The sequence below is a fragment of the Amphibalanus amphitrite genome, unplaced genomic scaffold (assembly GCF_019059575.1).
Source record: "Amphibalanus amphitrite isolate SeventyFive unplaced genomic scaffold, NRLGWU_Aamphi_draft 000966F_arrow, whole genome shotgun sequence".
Classification (NCBI taxonomy): Eukaryota; Metazoa; Arthropoda; class Thecostraca; order Balanomorpha; family Balanidae; genus Amphibalanus; species Amphibalanus amphitrite.
Window position 1 is genome coordinate 234,764 of NW_024882460.1, and position 12,118 is coordinate 246,881.

The 12,118-nt window shown below is 57.8% G+C and overlaps 1 protein-coding gene across 1 annotated transcript in view; it reads left to right on the forward strand.

Annotated features, from left to right (window-relative positions):
- LOC122368673 (glutamate receptor ionotropic, NMDA 2B-like) overlaps positions 1-12,118 on the forward strand; it is a gene marked incomplete at its 3' end in the record, with an annotated part of 75,170 nt that overhangs the window by 42,877 nt on the left and 20,175 nt on the right. The window contains exon 7 of the mRNA XM_043342847.1: positions 8,149-8,287. Within this exon, the coding sequence (XP_043198782.1) occupies positions 8,149-8,287 (139 nt within the window). The remainder of the gene's footprint in view (positions 1-8,148; positions 8,288-12,118) is intronic.

Consider the following 12,118-nt stretch of genomic DNA (forward strand, 5'->3'; position numbering starts at 1 on the left):
CGGGGTGGGCACTTCTTAAAGATGACCTTATTGACTCTCCTGGATTCGTGTGGCATTATAATGATAGTTAGGTAATAATGATACCGGCTTCTCACTTCTTTCTTATTGAATCATTTGCAAAAATCCTCCCCGTGGCCTAGTGGATAAGGCGTCCGTCTCCTAACTCGGTGGCAGCGAGTTCGCGGCCGGGAAGCTCCACGTCGTTTGACCCGCGTTCCTATATTAAGCCAGCTGGCAACTGGCGAGAGAGGGCCACGCTAGACCCGGGAGGACCGTGCCGCCATCTACCTGCGGCACGTTAAACTTTCGATCCAAATTATCACCGGTGAACCGGGCGCGGGCAAAGTGGGGTGGTGGGTCCGTGGTGTCATTCGCAACAAGCACTGCTTAGCGGGGCACCCGGGCCCGTAGCCACCCATTCATCCATTCGGACAAAATTTCAAAACAAAAAAAGACAAACAGTGGCATGGAATCACTACCTTCATTCCCACCGCTCAGCTGGTATTGTCGATCAGTGACCTGTCACGAGTGACGGCGCCCCCCGCCGTCTGTCGCACGGTCCCGCCGGGCCGGCCGGCCGGGCCGTCGTCACTCACCCCCGTCCAGCCGTTCCCACTCCAATCCGGCGGCGCCGCCGTGCCCGGCAGTGCCATATCTCCGGCTGCCGGCTCCGACACCATCTATTGGCGGCGGATAGGCGCGCCGCGGCAGCCGCTCAGATTGGGAGCAAGCGAGCGCCGACCGATCGCTCAGATAATGAGCCGCCCCATGATGGATAGGTCGGCCACAGGATGGCCACAGGGCGCCCACAGGCAGGGCTGCGGAGTCGATGGATTTTCGGCGACTCCGACTCCGACTCCGACTCCGGCTTTCAAAAACCAGCTCCGACTCCGACTCCGGGCAGAATTGTCGACTCCGACCGACTCCAACTCCCGACTCCGACTCCGCAGACCTAGCAGGGCTGCGGAGTCGACAGATTTTCGATGACTCCGACTCCGACTCCGGCTCGGGTTTCTAAAATCGACTCCGACTCCGACTCCGACTCCGGTCACAACTGTCGACTCCGACCGACTCCGACTCCGACTCCGACTCCGACTCCGCAGCCCTGCCCACAGGATAGTCACAGTGTTCCACAGGACGTCACAGGACGGCCGCAGGGTCCCACAGGGCGCCCACAGGTGACGGAAACTGCCGCGGTGAGTCGGCTACAGCGCGATCGGCCGCTGCACGCTGGCAGCTCACCCGACCAGCCGCTCCTCGGCCGCTGCACGCTGGCAGCTCACCCGACCAGCCGCTCCCCGGCCGCTGCACGCTGGCAGCTCACCCGACCAGCCGCTCCCCGGCCGCTGCACGCTGGCAGCTCACCCGACCAGCCGCTCCTCGGCCGCTGCACGCTGGCAGCCCACCCGACCAGCCGCTCCTCGGCCGCTGCACGCTGGCAGCTCACCCGACCAGCCGCTCCTCGGCCGCTGCACGCTGGCAGCCCACCCGACCAGCCGCTCCTCGGCCGCTGCACGCTGGCAGCCCACCCGACCAGCCGCTCGGCCGCTGCACGCTGGCAGCTCACCCGACCAGCCGCTCCTCGGCCGACATGCGACCGGGAGAAATGACACGCCACCGGCCACACGACTTTATACCTACACGGCCGGGAGAAATGACACGACTGTATACACGGGTCGGGAAATGGCACGATCAACCAATCCTGACGCCGCTGGGGGAGCTGATACGATCATATACATGCAATACACAGCCGGGGAAACAGTCACAGCTGGGGCCGCTCGGGGAGCTGACACGGTATCAGATTACACAACCGAGAGAAGTCAGAGTCGGGCTTACTCGTATTGAGAATCTCATGAAACATGGCTATTCTGATATTCTATGTAGATACCTTCGGACAAAGTTTACAGCACATTTGCTAACATGTTTAGAGGAATGCCTGAGCAGAATCCATTGAGTGCTGTCGAAGTGTCGCTATCCGTCACACAGCCGGGGTGAGTGACGCGCGTCGGTACAGGCCACACTGACGAATGTGTTCTCACGGCCGCTCTGACGCCGTTACCGGGAGGGGGGGGGGGGGGGGCGGCTCGCTGACCGCCGGTCATGTCTCCGGCGTCCGGGGGTCATCAGGTGTCCGTCCGGGGGTCGGCGGGTGGCCGCCACACTCCGCCGCCGCCGTTCCATCCCGGTAACGGCGGCCCGCCGGACCTCATTTGAAGCGGCGCCGGACAGCCCCGTGGCCGCAGCAGCAGACTGGTCGCAGTGAGACTCAGGCAGCAGCAGACTGGTCGCAGTCGGAGCCGCCAGAGCAGCGGTGGACTGGTCACAGTCGGAGCCACCAGAGCAGCAGTGGACTGTCGCGGTCGGAGCCGCCAGAGCAGCGGTGGACTGGTCACAGTCGGAGCCGCCAGAGCGGCAGTGGACTGGTCACAGTCGGAGCCGCCAGAGCAGCAGTGGACTGGTCACAGTCGGAGACGCCAGAACAGCGGTGGACTGGTCACAGTCGGAGCCGCCAGAGCAGCAGTGGACTGGTCGCAGTCGGAGCCACCAGAGCAGCAGTGGACTGTCGCGGTCGGAGCCGCCGCCCGCCAGAGCAGCGGTGGACTGGTCACAGTCGGAGCCGCCAGAGCGGCAGTGGACTGGTCACAGTCGGAGCCGCCAGAGCAGCAGTGGACTGGTCACAGTCGGAGCCGCCAGAGCAGCGTTGGACTGGTCACAGTCGGAGCCGCCAGAGCAGCGGTGGACTGGTCACAGTCGGAGCCGCCAGAGCAGCGGTGGACTGGTCGCAGTCGGAGCCGCCAGAGCAGCGGTGGACTGGTCACAGTCGGAGCCGCGGCGCGGCCGGATATATCCCGATCAGAGCTCGATCCGACGATATATCACCTCAGTGGGCCGGCAGACACGGCCAGAGACGACCTGAATCTGATGCACTCACAGACGGCCAGTGACGGCCACAGGCGGTCAATGGCGGTCAGTGACGGTCAGTAACGGCCACAGGCGGCCACAGACGGTCGGTGACGCGCCGGGTGGACCGTAAATCCCTCGACCGTTTCCCGGCGGCCGGCCGTCCCGCGAAGAAGAGGAACAGCAGATTGGCTGTCCAGGCGGCCCAGAAAAAGACACTCTGCCGCCCGTCTGTCTGTCTGTCTGTCTGTCTGTCTGTCTGTCTCTCTGTCTGTCTGCAGAAAAGAAATCATCACTTGGCCTTGGGACGGAGACGGTCCATAACCAGAGAGCGGTTTGATATCTGAGATGGTGCCGCGGTCGCCGGCGGCCGGCAGATCGGCGGAGCAGTGGGGGCCTGTCGACATCTCACCAGCACTCGCTGGGTGTTAACTGAGGTCATGGGGTCATACTGCAAGACGGGTTTCCGTTCATTTTTTATAGAGGTGCTTAGCCCGGTAAGTAGCAGTTACAATAAGGGAATGATCCGGTTTTAGCTGGCACTAGCTTTTTCATTAGAAATACCCGACTTTGTTTAATTATTATCGTCGTTTGATCTCGATAATTGCTATTCGGAACGAGCGTCTACGTAGTTGGTACCGAAAATATGTTGATCGGGGTGAAACTCCTCTTCTCGAAGATAGGTTTATGCACGAAAGACGGCACATAACGAAAAAGGAGCACTTAATGCCCGTAGTAATAAAAATGCAACAGTAAAGTCCGAAACGTAACAAGCGAGAACGAGGAGACATCTAAGCAATGCCACATCAGTCGTTTCAAATGTTCTGGCTCTGTTGTGACATCTCGCACAGTGAGTGTGATACCGAAAAACATTAATTTTGGAAGAACATTTGAAGGTGTCAAGCTCCCTCGCCTGCTCAGACCTTTGCAGACACCGCCTTGAGATCTCATCTAGTCCTGCAGTCGCTCCAGTGCAGAAACTCTTCAAACGCCTCAGTCAGTTGCGCGGGAACTTTTTCCAGACTGGGGGGGGGGGGGGGGGCTGCACCGTAATAGAGATAAACCTAGGGTACCCCCAAATCTAGTTTTCTCACCGGTTTTAGGCCACTTATTTTTCAGACCTTGGCCTTTGCAATAAAAAAAAAGTGAGATATTCCGTCTCAGGCCTCAGCAGTCAGCTGAGTGAAGAACTTACCGTTTTGGCAACCTGGAATAAATGTTTTAATCTGCCAAATGAGTTGCCGAGCCAGTGAAAGGGGTGGATTTTTCACTTCCATGCTTTCTTCCTTTGTGACCTACAGCCCCTAATTTGGGGAGGACAAGCTGCCCCAACGGTTCCTGGCCTCATGAGAAGTTGTGAGGCACCGCCCCTACGGCCCCAGACTTGTGGGGGCAAGCTGCCCGCATTGCCCCCGGTTCCCGCGCCTATATGTGAATCTATGAAATTATGTTGGTAGATTTCTGATTTTGATTCCTTCAGTTGGAGGGGCTCAAATACATTACGAGCCCCCGAGCCGAAAAGTTGGTGGGGCTCAGCCCCCGCCAGCCATTTGTTAGCGGGGCCCCCCGGTTCCTGCGCCACTGGTCTCAGTTAAAGCCGTCATGTTACGCTGTTACAGCGGTCTTATTACCGCTCACACAGCCGTCCTACAGCATCCTATTCCCGCTGTACCAGTGTAACTTACAGCCGCCTATTCCCGCTGTACCAGTGTAACTCACAGCCGCCTATTCCCGCTGTACCAGTGTAACTCACGGCCGTCCTATACCCGCTGTACCAGTGTAACTCACGGCCGTCCTATTCCCGCTGTACAAGTGTAACTCACGGCCGCCTATACCCGCTGTACCAGTGTAACTCACGGCCGCCTATTCCCGCGGTAGCAGTGTAACTCACGGCCGCCTATTCCCGCGGTAGCAGTGTAGCTCACGACCGCCTATTCCCGCGGTAGCAGTGTAACTCACGGCCGCCTATTCCCGCGGTAGCAGTGTAGCTCACGACCGCCTATTCCCGCGGTAGCAGTGTAACTCACGGCCGCCTATTCCCGCGGTAGCAGTGTAGCTCACGACCGCCTATTCCCGCGGTAGCAGTGTAGCTCACGACCGCCTATTCCCGCGGTAGCAGTGTAGCTCACGACCGCCTATTCCCGCGGTAGCAGTGTAGCTCACGGCCGCCTATTCCCGCTGTACCAGTGTAGCTCACGGCCGCCTATTCCCGCGGTAGCAGTTGTCGGTCGGAACTGAACAGGCGGTGGGCGCCGCTCGTGCTCCGGCCGCCCGCGGATGTCCATGAAGACGGCAACGTATTCGTATGCGCATTCAAAAACGCATCCGGGGACCCCTGCGACTTCGCTCAAATTCACACAGGGGCCTATAGGGGCTTCCTATAGGGGCCCTTATCTCACATGTGCCATATTTTAAGCAGCATATTCATGCGTATACGAATGCGTTGCTGCCTTCATGGACATCCGCCCGGCGGGCAGGTCCCCGCGTGCTCCCGCCGTTCCGCCCGTGGCTGGCTGGCGGGTCGATCCCCGCGTGCTCCCGCCGTTCCGCCCGGGGCGGGCTGGCGGCCGGTTCCCGCGTGCTCCCGCCGTTCCGCTCCGCCCGGGGCGGGCTGGCGGGTCGGTCCCCGCGTGCTCCCGCCGTTCCGCCCGGGGCGGGCTGGCGGGCCGGTACGCGCGTGCTCCCGCCGTTCCGCCCGGGGCGGGCTGGCGGGCCGGTCCCCGCGTGCTCCCGCCGCCCGACGGTCACAAATAGCACGTGCCTGCGTGTGGGACATGACGCGTGACCGGTACCATTGGCCACTGTGTGTGGCGTGTGTCTAATGTGTACTGTGTGTAATGTGTATGGACCGGCCGGCCCCGGTAGGTACACATTAGAGGTGGCAAAATGTGGACCCGAGGACCCGGTCCAAAGAACCAGTCTGGACCCATATGGGTCCAGACCGGTTCCTGGAAATTTTCTGACGGGTCCAACCGGGTCCTACCATAAATTATACATCTTGCACACTACACATTATTGCAAAATATGAATGTTTCTTTGCACACAGAAGCTCATGAGTATTCCCAATTAGAAATAGGCTCTCTTGCATGATGCAACTAATGATACCTACAAGTAGTTTGTATTAATTGACTTTTGGAGAACGGGTCCAACTGGTTCCGATTCCAACTAAGACCGGGTCCGACTGGTTCCAGAAATGTCCAGCCGGGTCTGGTTCGAGTCTGGTTCCCAAAATTTTCATCTTTTGCCACCTCTAGTACACATTACCTAGTCACTGGTGGTCCGTCCCGCACTAACACGGCGCACCGGGCACAGAGAAAGCCTCCCTCAAATTCTACAACTAGCTCTTCTTGTCCGTAACCCTAGTCCTCCCTCTCTCTCTCTCTCTCTCTCTCTCTCTCTCTCTCTCTCTCTCTCTATCCTTTTTCTTCCTCTCTCTCTCCCTCTTCTATTTCTTTCTTTCTTTCTTACTCCTGTATTCCTCCATCTGCTTCTTTCCCTCGCCTATTGATCTATTTATGTTAGTCTCTCTATCATTAAACACATGTATCTGTCCGCCAGCGGGCTTCAGCAAACAAACAGTAAAGGAGAGCAAATAGGGGAGGAAGAGAGCCACCTTTGCTGGGGAGAGAGAGAGAGAGAGAGAGAGAGAGAGAGAGAGAGAGAGAGAGAGAGAGAGAGAGAGAGAGAGAGAGGTGTTAGACTCTAACCTCAGAGCTACTGCTTTGACTAGCTGGTCTATGTAGGCATACTCGTATGTATTTTTTTTTTCGCTCCTCCTGGGTAACCATTGTCCCATCCATGTAGCCTTATGCAGCTTTACGGCTGCACGATAACATGATGATCAATTATTTTGTCACAACTGTGTAGCGGTGAGACGGACCCCTTCTTCCCCCCCCCCCACCTCCTGACGACCCTCCTCCCCCTCCCTAGCAGGCTCCCTCCCTCCCCCCTCCCCGCCCTCCCCGCAGGAGGCAGCTACAATAAAGCTCAGGCTATTTCCAAGGGATTCATTCGCCCGGCCCCGCCCCAGCCGGCAGCGTCCGGTTATATCAATTCAGATGTCTGAAATCGGCCGCCAGTCCTGAGCCGAGGTGTTTTGACAGGCTCTCAAAGGGAGCGGGTTCTTTGGCTGGGCGGTGTGTTGTGTCGTCGTGCCGGTGTCATCCAATTGTGAGTCGCCGAGACGGACGGACGGACGGCGAAACTTCCCCCACTGTGCGCGGCCGCGCGGCGGCGGGGCAGAGCCGGACGAAACGCGACAAACAGTTGTCGCTGTCCTCGGGAAGTTTCCGTTTATGCTCACCTTTGTGGCGCTACCGTAGCACAACTTTTGGCTACTTACTTTGGCACTTCTTCTATTGCATTCATACTCCAGTTACATACGTCATACATAATACAACGTACGCAGTAGCAGTTAATGCAGTATACGTTTACAGCTAAATATCTGCACATTTGTTACCGTGCCCATGTTAACATATACTTTGCCTAGTTACCTCAGTAAATGTTAGCATGTCATGGGCTGATTGTGGTGTAAGCAGTTTGTTATGCCATCCGAACTTGCAGAAATGTGGACAGCAAAACTGAATGAAAAGGGGAGCTGGGGAGAAAGAAAACTAGATATGAAATTATAACACTTAATTCATTACGAGCGCTTCATGAACCAACGATAATAATTATCATTTTTCGGGCTTAGTATTTGTGAACCCGAAATTCGGTAGTTAAGCAGGTGTCCTAATCACATTTCTGATGCAGTAGTCGCTCGGCTGTTGTGTACTGTGTATGCCTAATTGCTGGTGGTGAGCCCTGTGTGAGGCCGCTGGTTTGTTGTTTTGTTTTGTTTTGTTTTGTTTTGTTTTGTTTTGTTTTGCTTTGTTTTGTTTTGTTTTGTTTTGTTTTGTTTTGTTTTTTAACTGTACAAAGTGCATGTAGGGCCGTAGGCGTTCCCCGTTCGTTAACTCCGTGTGCACTTTGTGTAAGCGCTCGTTAACTCTGTGTGTACGTTGTGTAAGCGCTCGTTCCCTCTGTGTGCTTAGCTACCCATTCGCTGTGTGTGTGACGGCCCGTCCGCCCCGTTCCGTGGCCAGGTACCTTTGTGTGTGTTTCGGCGCTCGTTAACTCTGGTGTGTGTGTGTGTGTGTGTGTGTGTGACGGCCCGTCCGCCCTGTTCCGTGGCCAGGTACCTTTGTGTGTGTTTCGGCGCTCGTTAAGTCTGGTGTGTGACGGCCCGTCCGGCCTGTTCCGTGGCAGGTACCTGCGCAGCGTCCGAGTGCCGGGTGCGCACAACCAGCCCGAGCTGGCGTTTGACGCCAACGGCGGCCGGACGGCGGTGGAGCTGACCATCCGCAACCTGCGCTCCGACACCAGCGGCGCCAAGGCCTGGGAGCCGGTGAGTGACACACTGACACACTGACACACCGACACACTGACACACTGACACTGACACACTGACACTGACACACTGACACTGACACACTGACACTGACACACTGACACTGACACACTGACACTGACACACCAGCGGCGCCAAGGCCTGGGAGCCGGTGAGTGACACACTGACACACTGACACACCGACACACTGACACACTGACACACTGATACTGACACACCGGCGGCGCCAAGGCCTACGAGCCGGTGAGTGACACATTGACATACTGACACACCGACACACTGACACTGACACTGACACCGACACACTGACACTGACACACCGGCGGCGCCAAGGCCTGGGAGCCGGTGAGTAGTTACTCTGACACTGACACACTGACACCGACACTGACACTGACACTGACACTGACACTGATCGGGATAGCAGTCAGGAAAGATTGTGGCGGAGGTTATCAGGATTGAAGTCAGGAGTGGTTGTTTCAGAGGTTATCATGTAGCAGCCAGTGGAGATTGTGCAGCTAATAGCGCTGGAAGCGCTCGGCCGCCGGCCGATTAGCTGCTCTGCGGGAAAATTATTGCAGCCCCGGCGGCGGCGTTTGGATTAGAGCTCCAACAGTAGTTCCTCACATTTTTATGATTGATGTCCTACCATGCAATTTATAACAAAACCAGTATAGCAATCACGAACTTCCGAAAGTTATCTCTGCCCAGTGCTGGGATTACGGAGGCCTGTAATATGCGGAGCGTTTGCCGGTCGGCCGGCAGCGGCCGCCGCCGCACACCGGCCCAGCGCCGTCCGCGGCCACCTCGCCAACTCATAGCGCGCTAGTGCTCACTCTAGTGTTCAGCTGTCTGTCAATCAACAGGAATGTCTGGTGACTGGTTTCCTCGGCACACTGTGGGCACACACAAGTATCAACGGACTATGATGCATGCATGATGATAGACGGACAGCTGCATATCAGCTAATGCATGATATATGTAGACGGACAAAAGTCCGTTTATATCATGCATTACTATGGCACTGTCCAAATTTCGATAGAGCCATTTGTCAGCGCCGCTACAGTAGCGCCCGTGACCCAGAACGGAGGACAGCGCCATATGAGCACCCGAGACCCAGGACGCAGGACAGCGCCATATGAGCTCCCGTGACCCAGAAATGAGCCCGGCACCATCTCGCCGACACGCTCGGTGGTGAGGGCGCCAGGGCTGAGCGCTCAGAGGAAGCCGGCACCGACGTCTCCCCTTCCTGCGCGTTTTTCCGGTAACACTTCAGGGGTCTCCCTCCCTCGGCTCTGTCCCTCCCTCGGCTCTGTCTCTCCCTCGGTTCTCTCCCTCTCTCGGCTCTGCCTCGGCTCTGTCGCGCCGACTCTGACCGGGAGAAGCCCACACCAGGACTGACGTGTGTGTGTGTGGGGGGGGGGGGGGGCTGACGGCGTGTCAAACTACTGTCAGTCCAGCCGTCTGTCTGTCCTACCGTCTGCCTGACCTGCAAGCTCAGTATAACTGCGGGTCGCAGCTCTTAGCTGGCCACAGGGCTCCGGCCACAGGGCTCCGGCCACAGAACGGCACATCAGACCGGTCTGAGGAGTTGCTAGTGCACAGCTGTACATCGTAGATCCATCCACCGACAGCCGTTTAAAGTCTCCAGTTCGTGTACACCGCGGGAGCGGAGCCACCTGATCGGTCCCGGAGGTGGCCGCCGGCCGTCCGCCGTCCCTCCGGTCATCCTCCGGACCAGCTGGTCTGCAGTCACACACGGTCTCTGCCGGCCACGGACCAGCTGGTCTGCAGTCACACACGGTCTCTGCCGGGCCCGGACCAGCTGGTCTGCAGTCACACACGGTCTCTGCCGGGCCCGGACCAGCTGGTCTGCAGTCACACACGGTCTCTGCCGGCCACGGAGGCAGCGAAAGGCTGAACGACTGGGATCCCGCTCTTCAACGCCTTGCTGTTGGTTATCGTTGAAATGCCGGTGAGACGGGGCGGAATAACGCATTCGCAGCTCTGTCTCTGAGCTCAGCTGCCGTCGGCTCCACTTTGTCAGCCGTTCAATCACGTGTTGTTTTCCGTCGAACCAGCGAATAACTCCAGAATCGGTCCATCCACTTTGGCACGAACAAGCCGAAATAACTTTACGCTTCAAACTTCCGTCCGTCTCCTAGATATAGCAGTGGTTTTCCGTCGGTGAGAGCACTGGTTCGAGCCGCTCCGGCGCCCGATTTATGTGTGGTTCTGGATGACTGATGAGGATGGTCTGAGGTTGGTGGGAGCGGCCGCGGCCAGTTGAGGTCAGTCAAATGGGACAGAGTATCCGGCTGTGTAATGTATTGCACACGCCAAATTTTGGCACAAACAATCCCCGACTGCAGCCAATTTTCCCGATCATATGGTAGCAGTGTGCCTTGTGCAGCAGGCTGGGCGTGTGGCGCGACACCAGCTGATCGGCACTGAGCCTCTCCAGCCGCCGCAGCAGGTCAGATGCGTGGCCGTATCAGGCCTGCGAACGAAAACAATCCATCGTCCATCGCGGTATACTTCATTTCAACACCCTCTGAACGCCACAGCGGTGCTGCTTGCCAGCGCAGCCGCATATGGATGTGCAATGCCTTACAGCTTCCCACTTTCAGTGGCTCACAAAGGATGGGGAGTGGGGAGTCCCCGGGCAGGCAGGGGAGGGGGACCCCCGGCACCGAGCCCCGGATGTCACCGTTCGACTCCCGGTGGTGCCCACGCCCCACATGTAGCCCTGGGGCGGCCGCCGTAACCGCGCCAGGTGCCGGTCGGCTTCCCGAGCACGAGCGGCATCAAGGCGCCGGCTGAGTGGATGGCGATACAGACACGTGCAGTGATCGCCGGGCGGCCGTCAGTAGGCGGGCGGCGCGGCGGACCGGACAGCGCTCACAGTCGGACTAACGAGCCGGCACAGCGGCGGGCACCGTCACACCCGGCCCGGCCGACAATTGGCACAGCGGCGGCGCTCGTTACTGCAACACTGCGACACTTCCCGGGCAGGCCGGCCAGGATAAAAGGACAGCGCGTGGCTGTGACAGTAATGATAGAGGATACTGTTACCTATCGTTCTTTTTGTCACACGAAATGATCATTTGTTATCCCGCAGTTTGACAGTGATCGTTGTGCACTTGCAGTCATAGCACAATAATCAGTGTCACGTAACATAGTTTCCAGAAAATTTCATAATGCATGCAATAGGCGCACCTATAGACTACATTACAAAAGGTGTGAGTTTTTTTAGTACTTTTGGTTCATGTTTTAGTGATAAAATCGTTGGACCATTCCAGAGTGCTTTTTGGTGTTCAGATACGGAATAACAGTATGTAACTTGCTCAGTGTTCGTCCTGGCAGCGGCTCCATTCACAGACACTATCACACTCTCATATCAGCAGTCGCTGGTACTGCAGCAGTCGCTGGTACTGCAGCAGTCACTGGTACAGCAGTCACTGGTACCAGCAGTCACTGGTACTGCAGCAGTCAGTGGTACTGCAGTCAGTAGACCGAGCAGTGCAGGACCGCGCCACAGTTGTCTCCCACTCCGCCACTAATCCAGCTATTTATCGGCGGGGAGAAAAAGCCGCCCGCCACCGGCCAGCAAATAAAACACGGGCTGGCGGTGAGCCGCTCTCCGGGCTGGCGGTGAGCCGCTCTCTGGGCTGGCAGTGAGCCGCTCTCTGGGCTGGCGGTGAGCCGCCCTCTGCGGGCACCTCTCCCGCGGGACGCGGCACACATCATTCCAATAAACGTCACGGCGCCCGTCCGCCCGTCCGTCCGTCCGTCCGTCCGTCCGTCCGTCCGTCTCCCGTGGGGCGCCGC